The following is a 22,594-nucleotide window of genomic DNA, read 5'->3' as shown; positions in this document are numbered from 1 at the left end:
TGTGTGTGTGTGTGTGTTTCACACCGGGCCTCCTCCATTACCTCAGGTCAGAACAAAGACCCAGGCGTGGCTAGTGATGGAGTGTGTGTGTGTGTGTGTGTGTATGTGTGTGTGTATGTGTGTGTGTGTGTACCAGTGGGCTCAGCTGCTAGCCTCTCGTAATGACTAGAGCTGAGCACACAGGTTTGTAGAAGAGCACTGTACAGCATATTCTGGCCCCAGGGCACAGCTGGGAGATATAGGATAGTATAGGACACACACACATTCACATGCGCACACACACACACACACACACACACACACACACAAACAAATACACGCACACATGCGCACATACACTTAAAACATTATTTCAATCATACCAAATTGATGATAGTGTTTGTCCCAACGTACTATCTGACAGACCAGAGGAAATGTAAGAGGGGGATGATTAGCTTAGAAAGGATGTGCGATGGAATGATGACCTGTTCTGAAATGGTCGGCGGCGGCATCGCAGTCTCAAGAGACAAATCAAATCAAATTTTATTTGGCACATGCTTCGTAAATAACAGGTGTAGACTAACAGTGAAATGCTTACTTACGAGCCCTTTCCAACAATGCAGAGTTAAAGATGAAGAAGAAAGAAAATTGTGAAATAGTGACACGAGGAATAAATACCATAGATGTATTGTGCCTTGGGGGTTAGATCTTAGCACCGTCTGTTGTGGCTGTAAAGTCCAATCCATGAACAGGAACAGTTTTTGCTAAAGTGATATGACCAGGAACAACTCAGAGCCAATCTAGTCCGGTCATGATGTCAGGAAAACCAATGGGTAATTCCAGTCCTAATAGTGAGTCACTCTCCCGATGTAAATAATATATCCCATTAGAAAGTGACCTCACACCCTTCCCTCGACTAGGAAATGAAGACAGTTGATTGGTGACAACATTGCCATGTTAACTGCAGAACAAGTGAAAATGTAATACCTGCGTGAAACCCCCAAGGGACCCTGCAGGATTTGCATTCCCCAAATTGAAGTCCGACCTCCCCCATTTACAGCCTTTTTGTCACTTGTAAAATAACAAGAAATGCAGCGAGAAACTTCTTTACATGTGTTTCATTAAAATCTTCCTTTGATAGCCTTTCGGGTGACATTGAAACTCAATAAATAATCATGAAGCAATCATTACAACACATACCGCTGATAAGTACCTAAAATAGGCAATTAACACTGATTATCTCTGAATATTTTGTAGCATGTCATCTGCAACCAGCTTTAATAATACAACATTGTTCTTCTCATGGTGTTAGTCTATGGAGTCTTCACTGACATGCTCGTGTGTTGAAGTGAATGTCCTTTATACACTGTGTCTTTTGGACAGATTCACACATCGTTGTTTTATGTTCATTTGATCTGATAATCAAATTGTCTCCGAGATACAGATTTCTACTTCGATGACCAGATTGTGTGTAGAGTAGTATAGAATACAATAGAAAATAACAGCTTAGAGTAGAGAATATAATATTATAGAATAACATAGAATAGAACAGAAATTGTAAGTTGAATTTGATTGTTGGCATACTTCCATCTTCAAATCACATTCCAACACATAAACCCCGGCAACTCGAGCCCATGCTAATGCTAGCCCATGCTAATGCTAGCCCATGCTAATGATAGCCCATGCTAATGCTAGCCCATGTCAACCAAGGATAACCCATTGTGACGTCACGAGAGGCTACACAGCTTTCAGCGGGATTGCTCAAGTAGTGCAAGGAGACAAGGTTCAACCAAAACAAGGATTTTATTATAGGTCTTGGGAAATTAACGAAAATATAACAAAATTCTGTTCTCTTGTGGCTCTTTAAGGGTTAACAGTTCAGGGATGTCTCTTCCACATCCAAAATCATAATTCTCACTCGCTCAGATAACTTTTCCCCAGCCTTACTGTAGTCCACGTTGCAGCTAGTGGCCAACCCAGCAAAAAGTCCTTCCAAATGTCTCTCACGTATTTCCACAGGTGCATATATCCAAAGGTGAGTATTTCCCAAAGGTAAGTATCTCCAAATCCTTATATTCCTCATGGAAGTGGACGTGCAGCACTCTTGTCCTCCTGAGAGCCCAGGTTGGAGACTGTGTCTCTTCCCTTCCCAAACCTTCAGCTCATCAGCTCCTCATTTGTTTCAGCTGCGTGGGAAGATTGGCCATAGAGGGGTGGAGGTCCCGACCATACCAGCAGATGGAGCCATAGCTGTCTGGGTTTGCAGCCACCTCAGGGGGATGTAACGTCCCTCCAGGACACAGCCTCTCGTGACATCACACATCCCCCTCCTCGGGACCGACGTCCTCGTCGGGGTAAAGGCAGCGAAGAAGGCATCACGCCGGGAGAGGGCGTCCGCATTGCCGTGGTGCTTGCCAGACTGCTCTCTCTTCAACTCCTCCAACTCTAGGACCAGGGACTCAGCCTCCTGTTGTCTCTCCTTGAGTTTCTTACTGAACGCATCAGCCTTGGTTTTAGCAGAGTTTAGCTTCTGTTGAGCAGCTTTCAGTTCCTTCTCTCTCTCTGCCTCAGCATTCTTCATCTTGTTCTCCAACACCTTGTACTTCTCCTCTGCCTTCTTCTGGACCTCCTTACTACTGCGCAGGGTCTCCTCACACTCCTCGATGGTCCTGCGCAGCCTCTCCAGCTCCTCCTGTTGCTTAGGGAAGGAGCTCTGTTGGAGTTTAGCCTGGAGGATATCTAACTCTTCTGTCTTCATGTCTAACTGTTGCTTTAACAAACGATACCTCTCAGCGGTCCCCTTCAGACCAGACAGTTCTTTGTCCAGATTCTATAGCTCCGTCTCTGTGTCGGTCTGGGCACCTGCCATCCCTATCAGAGCCCGGGCGGGAGTGAGTAACTCGGAGGATTGCACCGGAGCCTTCCCAGGATGAGTCTTGCCTCTCCATTTCCGCGGTACTCGGGTTCTCCTCTCCTGAGACTCTCTCCAGAGTGGGTAAAAGGCTGGGCAGTCTCGTCCAATTAGGACAGGGACGGGGAGGGAATCAACCACCCCCGCCGTCGTGTGTATGGTTCCCCGTGTGCTGGTCATTGTAAGTTCAGTAACGGGGTATTCTCTGGTGTCCCCATGGACACAGGAAACTGGGAGGACTTTCCCCGGGGTCAGACACGTTGGGCCCACCAAATCCTTACGCACCAGGGTGGCCCGGCTACCAGAATCCAGTAAGGCCTCCACATCATGGTGATTCACAGTTACCGGGCAGGTGGGGGGTCGATCTGGGCCGCCATCTACGACTCCCAAGAGCGAGGCAAACGGTGTGTGGGTGCTGAGCTGGAGGACTCCGCAGTGGGCATAGGTTCATCGGCTGGTTTCCCACACTGCCAGGAGATATGTCCCATCTCCCCACACCGGTAACACTGTCGAAGTTTCCCCCTCCTGGTGTACTCTTCTTGGACCCGCCTGGTTTCTGGCTCCCCCTGGAGCCGGGATAAGTCCTGACGTGGCTGGGTTCGAGACCTTGGGGTCCTTTGGACGGGTTCTTCCCATTTGTGGTGGGGCCGCACTCCTGGGGTCTTTTCGGGAAGCATTCAGCATCTCCGCTGTGGCCTGGTACTTTTCCACAGCTTCCACGGTCAGATCAGCCGTGGTCAAGGCCTGTTGACTGATGAACCGTTTTGCCTCATAAGGCAGGGCGCGTAGGTAACGATCCACCACAACGGCCTCCACCACCGCCGCTGCTGGATTCCTCTGCGGATCCAGCCATTTCCTTGCGATTCGGACAAGTTCATGCATCTGCGCCCGAGGAGGTTGGTCTGGTTGGAAGGTCCAGCTGTGAAAGCGCTGGGCCATACCAAACTTTGTGAGTCCATATCTGCTGAGGATCTCAGACTTCAGGGCATCATAGTCAGTAACCTGGTCAGGGCCCAGGTCCCGGACAGCATTCAGCGATTCCCCGGTTAGAAAGGGGGCTAACAGACCAACCCACTGTTGCTTGGGCCAGGCTTCCCTAGTGGCCGTGGCCTCAAATGCATGCAGGTATGCCTCAATGTCATCGGTAGCTCCCATCTTAGATATAAAGTCACTTGCCTTTATTGGGCGGGTATTTTGGACCACCCTCTGTCTCTGCAACTGCAATTCCTCTGCCTTCAGAAGGTTGGCTTTCTTTTGCTCCTCCAAGAGAGCCACGTTTGCTTGCATCTGGGCTTGCTGGCCAGCAACAAGGGCTTTCAATATGTCCTCCATTTCAGTCGGGCGGGGAGCCTACGGCCAACTTGGAAAACTGGGTGATCAAACCTTCGGTATCCTCCTCTGACATGCACTATTAACGCTTGAGCGTGCCCGTATTCTCCACCATCTGTGACGTCACGAGAGGCTACACAGCTTTCAGCGGGATTGCTCAAGTAGTGCAAGGAGACAAGGTTCAACCAAAACAAGGATTTTATTATAGGTCTTGGGAAATTAACGAAAATATAACAAAATTCTGTTCTCTTGTGGCTCTTTAAGGGTTAACAGTTCAGGGATGTCTCTTCCACATCCAAAATCATAATTCTCACTCGCTCAGATAACTTTTCCCCAGCCTTACTGTAGTCCACGTTGCAGCTAGTGGCCAACCCAGCAAAAAGTCCTTCCAAATGTCTCTCACGTATTTCCACAGGTGCATATATCCAAAGGTGAGTATTTCCCAAAGGTAAGTATCTCCAAATCCTTATATTCCTCATGGAAGTGGACGTGCAGCACTCTTGTCCTCCTGAGAGCCCAGGTTGGAGACTGTGTCTCTTCCCTTCCCAAACCTTCAGCTCATCAGCTCCTCATTTGTTTCAGCTGCGTGGGAAGATTGGCCATAGAGGGGTGGAGGTCCCGACCATACCAGCAGATGGAGCCATAGCTGTCTGGGTTTGCAGCCACCTCAGGGGGATGTAACGTCCCTCCAGGACACAGCCTCTCGTGACATCACACCATCCAAAATAGATGTGACTTATCTCCATTGTGGCTCTGGGCTGTCATGCATCAATGTTTAACGTCTCGCCGACACACCAAAGAATCTTCTCCTGACTCGTCGAGGGTGTTCTAAACTAGCGTGATGTCACCATCAAAGAGTTGGCTTTGAAGAATCACCCGCCGCGTTTAGTGTGCAGAGCGGGAAAATTGACAAGCGCCACAAAACAGTGTTCTGAAATCTCCACGGAAACCGTGTCTGAACCGCTTTGATCTATGTGGATCGACGTCAAACTATGGCCTATTGGGGATTCACATACAGCAGGACTTTGTATTGACACCACCCCTTAGCATGTAGCGATAGCTAGGGGAATATAGCATTAGTAATAGCAGCAGCAATAGTACCGTTCAAAAGAGATGCTTGGTTATTCTGTCTTCCAGGCTGGTTACTGCTTCAAACACTAAGACTACTGATATCAGAAACACTGTGTCAAGCTGCAGCTTCAGAGCACCATTGTCAGTTTCCACTCCCCCCGCCCATGTAATGAAGAGGTGAACCTATATCCGTCCGATGGGGATCCGTCTTTCATGTGTTTTCTGCTGCTCTCCTATTGATCTGTTTGTTCTAAGCAACAGTCTGGTTTCAGCTGGGTCAAACCAGGAAATAAAACATACAGCCGAGGCATGTTGCAGCAATATGGATCCCTACTCTGTCTGGCCGCCTGCGTTTCTCACAGAGTATACAGTAGAGGAAGGAGAGGAAAGACAAACAGACGGGAAAAGACAAAAGAGGAAAAGTTAAGGAGAGGAGGAGGAGATGTGCAGACAGGGGAAAGGTGACTGGTAAAGGAAAATAGACCTGGGAGAGCGAGAGAGAGAGATTATTATTATTTTAATGATGTTAATATTGTAAATTAATCTCTCTCTCTCTCTCTCTCTCTCTCTCTCTCTCTCTCTCTCTCTCTCTCTCTCTCTCTCTCTACTCTGAGCCTCTCTCTCTCTCTACTCTGAGCCTCTCTCAGTATGTACCGGGGGAAACACGGCCCATTAGTCAGCCCACATTGACATTTATCACTTTGAGGGATTTCACAAATAACTGGAGGATATTGGGAGCCATGGCGGGAATAACACCTCGGAAAATTCATCTGCACAATTGCATTTGGGACCAGGAACGCCGGCGGCCTAAGGGAATGGCTGGGGGCCTCGCGAAAAACCTGCACCTCTCTCTCTCACACGAACTCAAAACAAACACACTCACTCTCGCCTTTTATTTGGTAGAAACAAAATCCCTTCAGGCGTATTTTAGGTTATTTTGAAGTCGCCGGCAGTTTTGATTGCAGGGAGCCATTATGAAACAGAAGGGATGGAAAGCCAACAATTGTCAAGCGGGGTCACCTCATCCAAACTGATTTGCATATATATTATTATGGGCGGTCCCAGGGGCCCCAGGGCATGCTGGGTATATTACAGACTAGGCCGCCCCCTGACCACCCCGTGCCAAATTGAGTTGAAAAGACAAATAGATGAAAAACAAGTAAATAGATCCGTAACTTTTGACAGGTTTGTTTATCTGTCAGAGGCAGAGTATTGGATGGAAATATTCACGGTAATGGATGCGTCCCAAATGGCACCCTATTCCCTATATAGTGCAGTACTTTTACCATAGGGCTCTGGTAAAAAATAATGCACTAATAGGTTGCCATTTGGGGCGCATCCTCAATTTCGGTACGCCCCCACTCTCTCCCCTACCCATCGAGGCGTGATTTCCATAGGCTCCATTTCACACTACGTCCATTTTCACAGCTGGGTTTCTGTCATAGTTAGAGAAGGCTGTTTACCTGTGCCTTGAGCCACGACGAATGGTCTATCTAAAAACATTAACATAGTCACATTAACATATTATTTTATCTGGCATTTTGTCCCGCTAAGAGTGTCATCGAAAGTAATGTTTATCTGTGTTTGCCACTAATGAACCATTGGGTTCCCCTTCCGCCTGATCACTGAATGTTTTTCAATTGACACATCTATCACATGAGAAAACCCTTCCTCCACAAGCCTCATCACGTCTCCATGAGCCGCTGATATAGTTCCCTAGCAAAATCCTTACTCAGTGAAGATTCTTTATCTGTTCAGCATGATTTAGTGAAGGTTGGAGCAGAAACCTGCATAATCACTTAGCCTATAATGGATTGACCAATGTTGAGCAAACTGAGCATTTCCAATGGTCTTATAAAACCACTCTTAGATATGTTAACACATTTAGGTTTACATGACATAAACATGACATAAACATGAAAAGACCTAAAACAACCAGCATAGTTACACATTCACCTGCACTTCCCCTCCAGCCCTCTAGGGGCACTATGGGTAACTCACCATGTTGAAGTTCATGACCTTCAAGAACCAGATGGTGAACTTGCAACACTCGTAAAGCATTACGTAGGTCACACTACCACAAGCTAACTCTCAGCACACAGTCACACTTTCCCTCCAGCCCTCCAGGGGCACTATGGGTAACTCACCACGGTGAAGTTCATGACCTTGAGTATCCAGATGGTAAGCGCCAGGTTGACGATCATGGTGACCAGGAGCAGAAGGATGAAGAAGTAGAGGCAGCGCTTCCTCCAGCCGTAGATACCCACCGGGTAGGCCTGGGCACCTTGGTGTACCCCCTGGTTCAGGGTGTTGGGCTGGGCCGCGAGGATGTACTGCTCCTGGGTCATCTGGAGGAGGAGGAGAGAGGAAGAACACGTCAGTGTCCGTTTTCTTGCAGAGAACAGAAATTCTGCTTTTGCTTTGGACAAACATACGCACAACGGCAGAAGATGGTATCCGATGCTGATGCCAGGATGCAACCCTCCCCACCGGAATTTGCTGGTCAGACCTGGGATTCAAACCCACAATCCTCCAACTGGTGAAGCACATCTCTAACCTCTAGGCTACCTGCTGCCCTCTGTCACTTCCCAGGGAGGGATGGCGAGAGAAGGTGCAGTGAGAGAAGGAGAGGGGATGACGGTAAAGAGAGAGAGGTGACAAAGAGGTTAGGGAGGTGAGGTTGGAGGTTGGAGATGGAGATGGAGGAAGCAATGGAGTGGAAGGAGCGAGCGAGCGGGAGGAGAGAGACTGAGAGGTTAGTGAGGGGAGAGGGGATGCGAGAAAGGGTTAGGACCAATGGGCCAGGGAAAGAGAGGATGGGAGGCAAGAAAGAGGGGTCAAGGTTAGAGAGACAGAGAGAGAGGGAAGGAGAGGAGATGGATGAAGTGAGGCAGAGAGCGGAAGAAGACGACTTAGAGGAAGAGAGGAAGAGAAGGTCAAAGAGAGGAGAGGAGGGATGGGGAGGAGCAGAGGGAAGTAGAAAGAATGGACAGATGACGGAGAGAGAGAGAGAGAGAGAGAGAGAGAGAGAGAGAGAGAGAGAGAGAGAGAGAGAGAGAGAGAGAGAGAGAGAGAGAGAGAGAGAGAGACAGACAGACAGACAGAGAGAGCCAGTGAAAAGTGCAATATAATGTCAATAATATTTCCCATTTTGTTTTATTTTGGCTTTCATACCATGTCATGTGGCTTCTCAGTCAGGTTGAGACTGGTCGACTACTATTGCTTTAATGTATTATTATTCTCATTAATAGTGTTGTTGTAGTTGCTGTTAATGGTAATCCCATTTCCACTACTACAATTATTATTGCTCTTGGTCCCACCATTTTTGTTATAAGTATACTTTCACAATGTAGGTAATTTAACTTGCCATGTCAATAAAGTCTATTGAATTGAATTGAATTAAGAGAGAGACAGAGAGAGAGAGACAGAGAGAGAGAGACAGACAGAGAGACAGACAGAGAGAGACAGAGAGAGCAGGGGATAGAGCAGAGAACGAAAAGACGGGCGGTGTGGAAGGAAGGAAGGAAGGAAGGAAGGAAGGAAGGAAGGAAGGAAGGAAGGAAGGAAGGAAGGAAGGTGAGATGAGGACGGAGAAAGAGTGTGTGAAGGAGAGCGGGAGAGAGAAGATAGGGGGAGGCAGATAAGAAAGGAGAGAAAACCCATTCGTTCTACTGCTTGAAGAGCTGAAGAGAGGAAAGATACCACTCTGCCAGGCCTCTGGTATCTCCCTGTAGATCTCTAGTCTATACTGCTGGGCTCTGCCTGGTTTCTCACTAAAGTCTAACCGGGAACTATATAATCCATTCGACACATCAGCGAATGCCCATTACTCACAAGTCCATAGAAAATTACACGGTGACGTATTGAATTAGCAATAGCGTTAGGCAGCGGAGTTAGGCAGAGGAGTTCTGCTATTGGAGACTGCAGACATTCTCACGGAGACATTGCCTGGGCTCAACAGGTCAGATCTGCTCCTCATAGCCCCGGGACTTCATGTGGCTATAAATATCTAATGAGCAACGCATTAGAAGTGAAGAAACATGACTTCTCATTCCCACCACTGCCTCCCTCGATCTGCATCTCTCTCTCTCTCTCTCTCTCTCTCTCTCTACATTTGTTCCTTTTCTCATTTCTCGTCCTTTTTCTGAAAGTCAGTAATGTGACTGCATCTCTCCTCTCCCTCTCTTTCCTGCTCTCCCTCTTTCCCTCACTCCTTTGCCTATCCATCTTTCCCCCCTTCTCTCTTGCTTTCTATTCCATTCTCTCTTTTTTCCTCTTCCTCTCTCATTCCTTTCCCATCCATCTCTCCATCTCTCTCTCCCTTTTACGCTCTCTATCACACTATCTGTCTTTTCCACCTCTCTCTCTCTCCATCCATTTCTCCATCCCCCTCTCCCTCTCTCTTTACGCTACCTGTCTACCTCTCAACCCCTCCACCACCAACACCACGTAGTCTCAATGCATTTCTCAAATTGAAATGACAAGGGAGCAATCCATCACGCCCGGGTCTCCCCGCCTGAGAGGCTTTCCGACGGAGCCACAACGTGACTTTATTAACGCCTTAACAGCCAAACGCCTCTGCTGTCGCGGCTACCCAGGCGGTGCCGTCACGGCAACCCATCCAATCACCCTGATAGCGTCTTGTGCTGCATTCACCATATCTTAGCAACCATTCAAGAAGGGAAGGCTTTAGACAGGAAGGTAAGGGGAAAAGAAATGGGAAAACTAATGTAGTAAGGTTGGTTGTTTGTTTTGACGGAGTGGTGGAGGAGCCAGGGGGAATTTCCCAGAATTCCCTAGGTAGAGAGATGTGGAGGGAACGGGATGGAAGGAAAAGTGAAGGCATGGAGGGATGGCTGCAAACCGTAGGTGGGGGAGGGAGAGGTGAGTTATATTGGTAAGGTATAGTTGAAGAGGTGTGGAGAGGTCTGGGTTAAAGGTACACAGATGACTCATAGAGAGACTAATGTTAAGGGTAACGGTACTGTAGCTTCAGTCAGATACGTGCAGGGGGTGTGTGTGTGTGTGTGTGTGTACCTGCCTGCCTGCATTCATGTGTGTGTGTAATGACTCATGCCTCAGTCAGAGAGGAGTAGCGAGAGCATCAAGGGACAGGAAGAGATCCAGCCAGCCAAGATGTAATGCTATTTTCTCTCCCTGCAGATCGCCCTATTGACTCCCATTCCCCAAATGGAAACACATCTCCTCTGATACAATGACTCAGAGTACAGGTGATAGAAGATGTGTAAGAAAACACCTCTCTGTATCCCAAATAGCACCCTATTCCCTATGTAGTGCACTATAAAGGGAATAAGGTGCCATTTGGGACACAGAGACATCTCATCAGAGAACGGGGAAGGAGAGATGTATCGGGACGGGCGAGTGACTTTTATCTAAAGTAGTTAAAGGAGGAAGGAGAAGAGAAAGGTTTTACTTTTACATGTTGTTGTTTTATCTACCTTAGTTGAACACACTGACTGTAGGTCGCTCTGGATAAGAATGTCCGCTAAATGACTAAAATGTCAATGTAACTGTTAAAGATGCAGTCCGGGATCTTAAGCACAACAAATTCATAACATATTGTCTTTTTTTTTGGGGGGCAGGACGTAACATATCATAAGAAATGTATGACGTTGTACACAATTGAATGACGTAGTACACAAAAAGCAGGGACACGTTTTGGATCGAGGCACTTCTTTCAAAACTACTGGTTGAAATTATACTTTAGAAACTGATGAGGGGATTACCAATTTTGTTCTTTAAATTTAAATTTAAATTTTACATTGCTGTCTTTTGCTGTCTTTCGTATCACGTATGACCTGTACTGCCTCACAGACATTGGGTTGTACGGTCGAGAGGAAAATGATATGTTATCTCCACTGACTAGTGCAATCATCCTGTCAAACCAAACATGTCAAATATGTAACACGTTTCATGAATCGATACGGCTTTCAACTTGCTCCTATCTCACGCAACGACATTCGGCAGAGCTTCAGCACACACAGTAAGCCGCATTAACAAATCAATACATATTTTAAAAGGTCATACCAGTTGCTGCTGTAATTTAACATACGGTACAGAGGCAGACAGTGCAGATATTTGGCTAATTAAACGTTGCCGTCACCCGACACAAGAGTGTGTGTGTGTATGTGTGTGTGTGTGTGCAAAGGTACACATGTAGGATCTTAATTTCATCACCCTGTTGTTGAAGGAAATAGGTTTATTTTAAAAGGCTTCTAAAGTTTGTAGTTTCCACTTTAAAATGTCAGACTTGATTTGACCTAACTTAAAATATATCAACCCCTACAGAAATGTCAATTAATTATAAACCAAACAATAATTCACATTTCCTGTTGCCGCAGGATTAATTTTCTGTTGTGAGAAATGGGTCAAATTAAGATCCTGCATCTGTAAGTAATGCACCGATACTATTGACAACTTCTCTCTCTTTCTCTCCATGCCTCCCCCACTCCCTCGCTCCACATCAGATGTTTGAGAAAATCAAACCCCCTAGGCTGAAGTAGCCCTGCACAGGCTATCATCAAACAAACTCACTTCAGCATCCGTTATCTGACTGAAAAGAAGCAGTGTCCTCCTTCCCAAAGTTCCCTGATGAATTTCCCCTGTGGTAGGTTCTCAAGGGTGTACTGTACTGTCCCGACCAGCTCCCTATGCAATCACTGTCATTTCCATTTCCAATTAACGCCTCAAACAAGGTCTAAGGCAGGATGAAGTTGGCCAGGGAACCTTGGGAAGGAGCACACTGCTTCTTTTCAGTCAGATAATGGATGCTGAAGTGAGTTGGTTTGATGATTTTAAAAGGAGGGAGACAGGGAACTGGTTGTCGAGGAAAGTAGGCTACGTCTCACTGTGTGTAAGTGTGTCTGTGTGCTTGTGAGGAGCTTATAAATAATAATGTAGCTGCTGTGTGTTGTGTGTGTGTGTGTGTGTGTGTGTGTGTGTGTGTGTGTGTGTGTGTGTGTGTGTGTGTGTGTGTGTGTGTGTGTGTGTGTGTGTGTGTGTGTGTGTGTGTGTGTGTGTAGAGTACGGGGAGAAGATGTAATACAATGTGTTTGCCTGAATCCTCGTGGCCCTGTGAAACTGATAAACAGCCATGATTGTAGACTGAGTACCACACAGTTAAGGATTACATGACTCAATGCTCACCAGGCTCGCATTCTCACGTTCTCCATGTCTTTAACAGTGTGAGGAACAGATGTGTGTGTGTGTGCCTATGTTTGTGTCTGTTTTCTGTCACACATGATATCACACCGGATCGTAATCATGGAATTATCACACACCATAGAAGCCACAAAAACGTACATTACTGCAGGGTAGGAGAAGGAAATATTTTTGTTATCTCAGATTGTTCTGGGAATTCTCACGTAGGAACGTCATTGGCAGGAATGATGTTTAACATGCTTTTTACATTTGTATCACAAAACATTTCTTAGAAAATGGTGATGAAAGTGGCCACTTTAGGCCCTTTTTAGACCTATACAAGCCTCCTGTTAGACCATATGATCTGTGAACCGTACATGACAGACAACATCTTGATGTCTTTATACTCCATAGTGTTCTCTAGCTTATGGAATATGTCTCCACTCTGAAATACAAATGTTCACATTCATTTATTCAACATAAAAAAAATATATATATATGAATATCTCAAAACTACCCTTTTTGATTTTGTTCATTTTAAGCCCTATTGTTTGTCCATCCTATTTCCAGAGTGGGCTTTCTGCTAATTCTGAAGTTTTGATAAATTGTATGAGCACCACCAACACAGTGAATGGTATATGGATTCAAAGGGAACTCCCGCTGCTGGTGATTTGCTGAATGTCAATTTCTATGTATACAGTCAAATGGGTCATATCATAAAAATTACCAGAGAGCCCACTCTGGAAGTTTGATGTGTTAGAAGAGTATATTGTTCCAAACAATATGTCTATCTAATTAGATATACAATATTGGTGGCCACGCCCGGGAGTCGAACCCATAACCCTGGCGATGCATGTGCCATGCTCTACCAACTGAGCCATACAAGACCACATTAAACCACACTCAAACCCTTTGATAAACATTCCTATGTTGTGTGTGTGTGTGTGTGTATAAATATGTGTGTGCGCATGTGTGTGTGTGTACTTTTGTGTGTGTGGAGCGGTCCGGTCCGGTCCGGTGGTTTTGACCTGCCAGCCTATCTCCCTGTGTGGTCAAGCACCCAGTAATCCTTCAGAAACACACTGAGGCCAGAGTGAGAGATGACGTTAAACTACAGCACCAACACCCGTACAGTATCTAGGGCCCCTGGGGACCTTGTTCTGCAGAACTACACACTGGAATCTGAGAGAGGGTCAAACTAATAACACAAGTTTGCAAACTTGGTCTGTGTTCCAAATGGCACCCTATTCACCAGTCCACAAGTAGTGCACTATATAGGGAATAGGGTGCCATTTGGGAATGATGTAGAGGTTTCTCCTCTCTAGTTTGTCAAAAAAAGTAGTGGACCCTTAACCCAGTGGCCCCTATACCCTACACCCTATACCCTATAACCTATAACCTATACCCTATAACCTATAACCTATAACCTATAGCCTATACCCTATAACCTATACCCTATTCCCTATACCCTATAACCTATACCCTATAACCTATACCCTATAACATATACCCTATACCCTATTCCCTATACCCTATAACCCTATAACCTATACCCTATACCCTATACCCTATAACCTATAACCTATACCCCGGACCCTATACCCTATAACCTATACCCTATACCCTATACCCTATAACCTATACCCTATACCCTATAACTAGGGGTGTAACGATTCGTTTTAACAACGATTCGATTTGTATCACGATTCGTGGTTGTCGATACGATTCAAGGACGATATTGGTTCATTTAGAACGATACGATCCGAAACAATTCAGTGACTTGAAATCGATTCAGTAACCTTTTAGCCAAAAATTCAACCAGTGTGACTGAAATAAATACCTGGATACTGGACAGTGCAGATGAAGTTTCCTAGATTCCTGTTTCTTGTAAGGACCGCAATGGTGGCTTGATAATTTCTCGCTCGTCGGCTTCTCCTCTGTCGTCCGCCATGCTATGTTTTGTTGTCTTTGCGCCTTTGCGCTGCTGCTGGCGCGGGGCGATGACGTCACGGATAGGCAGACTGAATCGAGTAATGTTTAAAGCCTTTATCATTAAAAGTGCTAAGAAAAAACATCCATATAAAGTCTGACGTGCTTAAATCCAATGGGTTATTTCCTAGTATCGATACAATCGATTTATTACATTTTAAAACGATGTTAGATTGATATATGTTGTCCAAAAGGCCAACTCGCCGAGCACAGATCGATGTAGTTGGATCATAGGAATATAAATCGATACATCGATGTAGTAGATGGATCGTTACACCCCTACCTATAACCTATACCCTATACCCTATACCCTATACCCTATAACCTATACCCTATACCCTATACCCTATACCCTATAACCTATAACCTATACCCTATACCCTATAACCTATACCCTATACCCTATACCCTATACCCTATACCCTATACACTATAACCTATACCCTATACCCTATAACCTATACCCTATAACCTATACCCTATAACCTATACCCTATAACCTATACCCTATAACCTATAACCTATACCCTATACCCTATAACCTATACCCTATAACCTATACCCTATACACTATACCCTATAACCTATACCCTATACCCTATAACCTATACCCTATACCCTATACCCTATAACCTATACCCTATAACCTATACCCTATAACCAATACCCTATAACCAATACCCTATACCCTATACCCTATAACCTATACCCTATACCCTATACCCTGCTACCTGCCTGTGTACGGCCAAGACCACTTTAATGTTTACAGTATTTTGAAAATGTTTCTTGATAGATTATATTGTGTACTGCAAAGACCACATTTAACTTCACAAAATTGTGTATATTTATTTTCTGTTTTATGAATCTTCTCTGGGTATTTTTTTGGCGTAATTGATTCACTTATGGCCTGTCTGTTTGTTGCCTAGCTGATGGGCAGGTATCCTGTTGTTTTATGTTCTCTACCTGGGGATGGGAGGCAGTTCATGACAGGATCTTCATTTGATCACCTTGTCGCAGGATAACTTTCCTGCAATGTAAAACATGTAGTGTATTTGAGGTATAAAAAGGCTTCTGGAGTTTGTAATTTCCACTTTGAAATTTCAGACTTGATTTTCCCTTACGAAAAATGTATCAACCCCTACAAAAATGTTCATTCATTATATAATCCACAAAATAATTCACATTTCCTGTTGCTGCAGGATTATTTTCCTGCTGTAGCAAACTGGATCAAATTAAGATCCTACATCTGCAGTATGTGGTTTCAGAGCTGATAGGCAGGTATCCTGTTGTTTTATGCTGTCTATCTGGGGATGGTAGTTAATTAGTGTATTGTTTCAGAGCTGATGGGAGTCTAGAAGGAGATAGGGTACAAGACAGATTAGTGACAGGCTCAATTAGAGAATACCCGATAGGAGGTCAGGCCAGTCAGCCTAGCAGCATCCTGAAAGTTTATTGACCAGGGATGGACTGGGACCAGAAATTGGCCCTGGCATTTTGTAACACACCGGCCCATTATTTTTCTTGAGGCCTCCATTATTAGCCAAATAAGGATCTTTCTGTGCAAAAACAAACTAGTTAGACAGGCCCACTGGGCAAAAAATGTCGGCCAACAGCACCAGTCAATCAAAGCGTGCCATCATCTAAGACCACTACCTACATCATCTAAGTCCACTACCTACATCATCTAAGTCCACTACCTACATCATCTAAGTCCACTACCTACATCATCTAAGTCCACTACCTAAATCATCTAAGTAAACTACCTACATCATCTAAGTCCACTACCTACATCATCTAAGTCCACTACCTACATCATCTAAGTAAACTACCTACATCATCTAAGTCCACTACCTACATCATCTAAGTCCACTACCTACATCATCTAAGTCCACTACCTACATCATCTAAGTCCACTACCTACATCATCTAAGTAAACTACCTACATCATCTAAGTAAACTACCTACATCATCTAAGTCCTCTACCTACATCATCTAAGTAAACTACCTACATCATCTAAGTAAACTACCTACATCATCTAAGTCCACTACCTACATCATCTAAGTAAACTACCTACATCATCTAAGTAAACTACCTACATCATCTAAGTAAACTACCTACATCATTTAAGTCCACTACCTACATCATCTAAGTAAACTACCTACATCATTTAAGTAAACTACCTACATCATCTAAGTAAACTACCTACATCATCTAAGTCCACTACCTACATCATCTAAGTAAACTACCTACATCATCTAAGTAAACTACCTACATCATCTAAGTAAACTACCTACATCATTTAAGTCCACTACCTACATCATCTAAGTAAACTACCTACATCATTTAAGTAAACTACCTACATCATCTAAGTCCACTACCTACATCATCTAAGTCCACTACCTACATCATCTAAGTAAACTACCTACATCATTTAAGTCCACTACCTACATCATCTAAGTAAACTACCTACATCATTTAAGTAAACTACCTACATCATCTAAGTCCACTACCTACATCATCTAAGTCCACTACCTACATCATCTAAGTCCACTACCTACATCATCTAAGTCCACTACCTACACCGACACACCCCTCTATCAAGTCCCGCAAACCCACCGGACCAAACCCACCGGACCAAACCCACCGGACCAAACCCACCAGACCAAACCCACCGGACCAATAAAACAAGTGTGTGTGTGTGGGGCAAGTCCAGCCTCTCTTCTAACCTCTCCATTCTGGAGTTCTCCTATGAGCTCATGTTGTGACTACAGATGCTCACAGCCCTCTTCACAACTCTCTCTCCCCTCTATTCGGTTTTCTGGCAGATCACCTTCTGCTGACAAAGTCCCCCTCTCCTCTCCTACCTTTCCTCTCCTCCCCGCCTCTCCTCTCCTCCCCTCCTCTCTTCCACCATGCTGTCTGTCTGTCTGTCTGTCTGTCTGTCTGTCTGTCTGTCTGTCTGTGTCTGTCATCACCACTTCATGTTGCTTGTTGTTCTGTAGGTCTATCTCTGAACAGAACGTGGAGGAGGATGGAAACACATTTTGATATTCGGTGTCTGCATCCAAAATGTCACCCTATTCCCTGTATAGTGTGCTACTTCTGACTGGAGCACTGTGAAATAGGGTGCAGTTAAGGAGGCAGCCACTCTTTACCTTTCAAACCCATGAAGGAGAGTGATCAAGTACACACTTCGGGAGAAAGGAGAGATTATTGGGATGCAATCCTCGCCTTAGTTATGCTAACGCGAGCTAGCGTTGTTCCTCATAACATCCCTCCCTGGTGAGGCCTCCCCCTACAGGCCAGATAACAACATTACAGGCTGCCCATAGGGGTTCTACTGTACTCTGTGTGGCTGTGTGCTAATGAAGCCAACGGGGGAAGCAGTGACAGGGAACAGCTTTACTCTAGTGCGGCTCCATCCCAGAATATATAGGTTTATTTATATACCAAAAGGTAAGGGATCAGTCTAAAGAACTGCAGGAGGGAGTGGGAGGGGAGGAAGGTATTTCTAGGCTATGGCATATTAACTCGAGAAGGTAAGAGAGTTGTGACTTTGAGGGAAGGACGAGAAAATATTGCATTTTTCTTTGTCGTACTGTGTCATGAGATAACGTAGAATAGGCAGTGCATGAGGCTTAGTGTGTGTGGGGGGGCTGTGTGTGTGTGTGTCAGAGAGGTGATGGAAGTGTGTGTGTAAATCTCTCACGGTGACAGAATCAGCACAGCAGCTTTATGATGTTGCTCAGTGAGCTCTGATCCCTACACTCCTCCTCCTCTCTCTCTCTCTCTCTCTCTCTCTCTGTGTCTCTCTCTCTAGTGTCTCTCTCTCTCTAGTGTCTCTCTCTCTACCTCTCCGTACTTCTCTTTTCGTCCCACCTCCCACCATTTGTCTCTCTCCATGTCCCCTTCCCTCTCCCCTCCCTCTCTTCCTCCCTCCCTCCCTCCCTCCCTGTGTTTTATCTTGGGTCCAAAATGTCATCCTAATTCCTATATAGTGCACTACTTTTGACCAGGGCCCATAGGGATGCATTTCATGGTGCAGTCTCTGACCATTCACTAACCCTCACTGATAGAAGTGTGTGTGTGTGTGTGTGTGTGTGTGTGTGTGTGTGTGTGTGTGTGTGTGTGTGTGTGTGTGTGTGTGTGTGTGTGTGTGTGTTAGATTTACACCCCACATGTCACTTTATGCACTCTCATCTATCAGGGTGCCTGATGAATTTCTACACACTGAGAAGGAGAAGGAGAGAGTGTGTGAGAGAGAGTCTCTCTCTAAACATATCCAATCTCTCTCACAATCAGCCCCATAAAACCACTAGCTCATCACGTTCTCCCTCCATTTCCAACCAGCATCACTAGCATCACTCCTCAGAATGAAACACCTATTTTCTCCTTAATCTGTCAGTCTCTTTTCTATAAGACTCATGCTAAGTGATCATTCAAACTCTGCTCACGTGCACACTGGTGACCGATGGACCCTGCCGCCTTATCGACCGGCACAGGGTTTAGCTGTGTGTGTGTGTGAGAGAGAGTGCGTGAGAGAGAGAGAGAGAGCAAGTGAGAAAGTGTGTGTATGTGTAAGAAATAGTTTTTTTGAGAAAGTGTGTGTCGCATGTGTTTACATATCTGCGCGTGTGTGTGTGTGTACTCGTGCACTCCTGTGTGTGTGTCCGTGTTTACGTAAACCAGGGTTTAGCTGACCTTACGCCAGTGTAATCGCCCCCTGCTGAAGGTGTCAAGCTGATTGGCGAGTGGCGCAGTGGTCTAAGGCACTGCATCGCAGTGCTAGCTGTGCCACTAGAGATCCTGGTTTGAATCCAGGCTTTGTCGTAGCCGGCCGCGACCGGGAGACCCATAGAGCGGCGCACAATTCGTCCAGGGTAGGGGAGGGAATGGCCGGCAGGGATGCTGGTAGGGTTGTGGGTTCGATTCCCATGGGGAGCCAGTATGAAAAAAATATATAATGTATGCACTCACTAACTGTAAGTAGCTTTGGATAAGAACGTCTGCTAAAATGACTAAAAAAAAAGAAATAAAAAAAAAGATTGTGGGACAGTTATTCTCCCTTTATGTCCCTTTAGCTGAGAATCAATGTGGAGGTCTTCCTCTATCACCACTACGATTGGTGGGCTTTAATCAAGGCCCTCTGTGGTTTTTGTAGTGTGTGGGTTTGCGTGCATGCGCGCGTGTGTGCGCACTAGAGCGTGTGCGATGTCAGAGATACCAGAAATATGATTCATTCGATGTCACAATCCCCCCCGCCTACACTCACACACACACACACACACACATACACACACACACACACACAACCAACCGTAGCTTCGTGCTAACGATCTCAAAATAGATAGTGTATAGTGTAGCAGTAACCACATGGTAGGAAGGTAGCACCTCTGGGCTAGTTTAGCTGCAGACGTCTGAATAGTGTATAGTGTAACTACATGGTAGGAAGGTAGCACCTCAGGGCTAGTTTAGCTGCAGACGTCTGAATAGTGTATAGTGTAACTACATGGTAGGAAGGTAGCACCTCAGGGCTAGTTTAGCTGCAGACGTCTGAATAGTGTATAGTGTAACTACATGGTAGGAAGGTAGCACCTCAGGGCTAGTTTAGCTGCAGACGTCTGAATAGTGTATAGTGTAACTACATGGTAGGAAGGTAGCACCTCAGGGCTAGTTTAGCTGCAGACGTCTGAATAGTGTATAGTGTAACTACATGGTAGGAAGGTAGCACCTCAGGGCTAGTTTAGCTGCAGACGTCTGAATAGTGTATAGTGTAACTACATGGTAGGAAGGTAGCACCTCAGGGCTAGTTTAGCTGCAGACGTCTGAATAGTGTATAGTGTAACTACATGGTAGGAAGGTAGCACCTCAGGGCTAGTTTAGCTGCAGACGTCTGACTAGCGGGTCCCTCTCCCTCCCCTCCCAGATGTATGTTTATGGGGATTACATTGAAATGGCAGTGGGGCTCTTTACGTGCAAATCCCATACCTGGGTCTCATAACTCAAACCTCCAGGGAGGCTTTCTACACACACAGACACACACACAGACACACACACACACACACACACACACACACACACACACACACTGAACTCCTAGCACCGATACCCCAAGGGCGCCGCCGCCGCCGCCATGCTAGCAAAAGCGTTTACCTTAAAGTTATTTGCATAATGTATTCGCTTGCCGTAGACCTTGATGCGGGGCGAGTTACAACCTACCACCTTAACCCCTTGCATCATCCATTAAAAGCGGATTGGATGTGAACACAATGCACGCGTGTGTGTGGGTTTGTGTGTATGTGCCTGCGTGCGCTCGTGCTTGTGTGTGTGTTGGGAACGCTGTGTCCTAGGCACGCTGCTAGGGAGCCGTCTCACCCAAGGGCATCCCAGTCACAATGGCACTTATAGGTTTACAGCCAGCGCTGAGTTACAGCTATTGTGTACAGTGGTAGTACAGTGGTAGTACAGTGGTAGTACAGTGGTAGTACAGGGGTAGTACAGGGGTAGTACAGGGGTAGTACAGTGGTAGTACAGTGGTAGTACAGTGGTAGTACAGTGGTAGTACAGTGGTAGTACAGGGGTAGTACAGGGGTAGTACAGGGGTAGTACAGTGGTAGTACAGGGGTAGTACAGGGGTAGTACAGTGGTAGTACAGTGGTAGTACAGGGGTAGTACAGTGGTAGTACAGTGGTAGTACAGTGGTAGTACAGGGGTAGTACAGTGGTAGTACAGGGGTAGTACAGGGGTAGTACAGGGGTAGTACAGGGGTAGTACAGGGGTAGTACAGGGGTAGTACAGGGGTAGTACAGTGGTAGTACAGTGGTAGTACAGGTAGGGTTGCCACGGCAGGGATACAGCACATCAACTACCATGTAGTGCTACAGGACGGCTAGTATATGTCAGCAACTGCACTTTTGTTGAATACATTCAGTTGTTCAACTGACTAGGTTTCCCCTTTCCTTTGACTTTCCTTCCCTTCTCTTTCCCTGAATAGGGCCAATAGTTTTTTTTCCGGTCTATCCCAAACCTTAACCCTTACCTTAACCATTCAGAATGAATGGCTGAACTTAACCGTCGAAATTTGACCTTTATCCCCCTCCTGGACAAACGTTGAGTACTGAAGTCAAACCCTGAGATCTTGTTGCACACACACTACGCAAACACACACACAACGCAATGCAAACGCACACACAACGCAAACACACACACACACACACACACACAAGGGTCTACCCAAAGCTCTCATCACGCACGAGGTTCCCAACATCGCTTCCCTCCCTGCCCGGCGGCAGTTGCCACGGCTACAGCAGAAATATTATCTATTTATTAATTACCCTCACGTTTGGATCTGCTCGTTAAAGGACAACACTAATGAAGGAATACAAGATGTGAGGGGCGACAGGGAGATGATGCAAATTACCCTTCACCCCTCTGCCCTCCAGACACGGTCGGGGTGAGCTGGGCGAGTCGGGGTCCCAGACCCCTCTTTATCAGCGACATGATCTGACGAGGGGCGGCATGGCACCGTAATCAAATCAGCACCCTGCCGGTCAGAATACGCGTCAGAATAACAACAAACTCATGAAAGAAAGCCAAGCGATAGCCTTTGATTCAGACCCATAACAGGTCCCGTAGCAATAGGTCTGGCAGGTTAATGCAATGCAGTACAGTTAAATGTAGTGGACTGCATTTGGACAGAGAGTTGCATCAGGTTTACTTCCCTTACAGCATACACACACACATACACAAACACACACAACATAACACCACGAGTCACACCCATGTGTTATTATGTGTAATAACACATGGGTGTGTAATAAATTATGTGTCTGGCTGTATTACTGTAATACTATGGGTCCAGTGTGTATATGGCTCCACTACAGTAGCAGGTCTGGCTGTATTACTGTAATACTATGGGTCCAGTGTGTATATGGCTCCACTACAGTAGCAGGTCTGGCTGTATTACTGTAATACTATGGGTCCAGTGTGTATATGGCTCCACTACAGTAGCAGGTCTGGCTGTATTACTTTAATACTATGGGTCCAGTGTGTATATGGCTCCACTACAGTAGCAGGTCTGGCTGTATTACTGTAATACTATGGGTCCAGTGTGTATATGGCTCCACTACAGTAGCAGGTCTGGCTGTATGACT

At 45.8% G+C, this 22,594-nt stretch overlaps 1 protein-coding gene across 2 annotated transcripts in view; it reads right to left on the bottom strand.

The window, feature by feature from the left end:
* The window catches only part of LOC121574693 (zeta-sarcoglycan), a 270,473-nt gene that overhangs the window by 100,278 nt on the left and 147,601 nt on the right, over positions 1–22,594 (bottom strand). For both annotated transcript variants that reach the window (XM_045222803.1, XM_045222802.1), the window contains exon 2: positions 7,438–7,638. In XM_045222803.1, coding sequence (XP_045078738.1) covers positions 7,438–7,638 — 201 coding nt within the window. The remainder of the gene's footprint in view (positions 1–7,437; positions 7,639–22,594) is intronic.

Source organism: Coregonus clupeaformis, chromosome 10, assembly GCF_020615455.1.
Source record: "Coregonus clupeaformis isolate EN_2021a chromosome 10, ASM2061545v1, whole genome shotgun sequence".
Lineage (NCBI taxonomy): Eukaryota > Metazoa > Chordata > Actinopteri > Salmoniformes > Salmonidae > Coregonus > Coregonus clupeaformis.
Note: the sequence above shows the minus strand (reverse complement) of the source record. Positions and strands in the feature narration are given on the sequence as shown.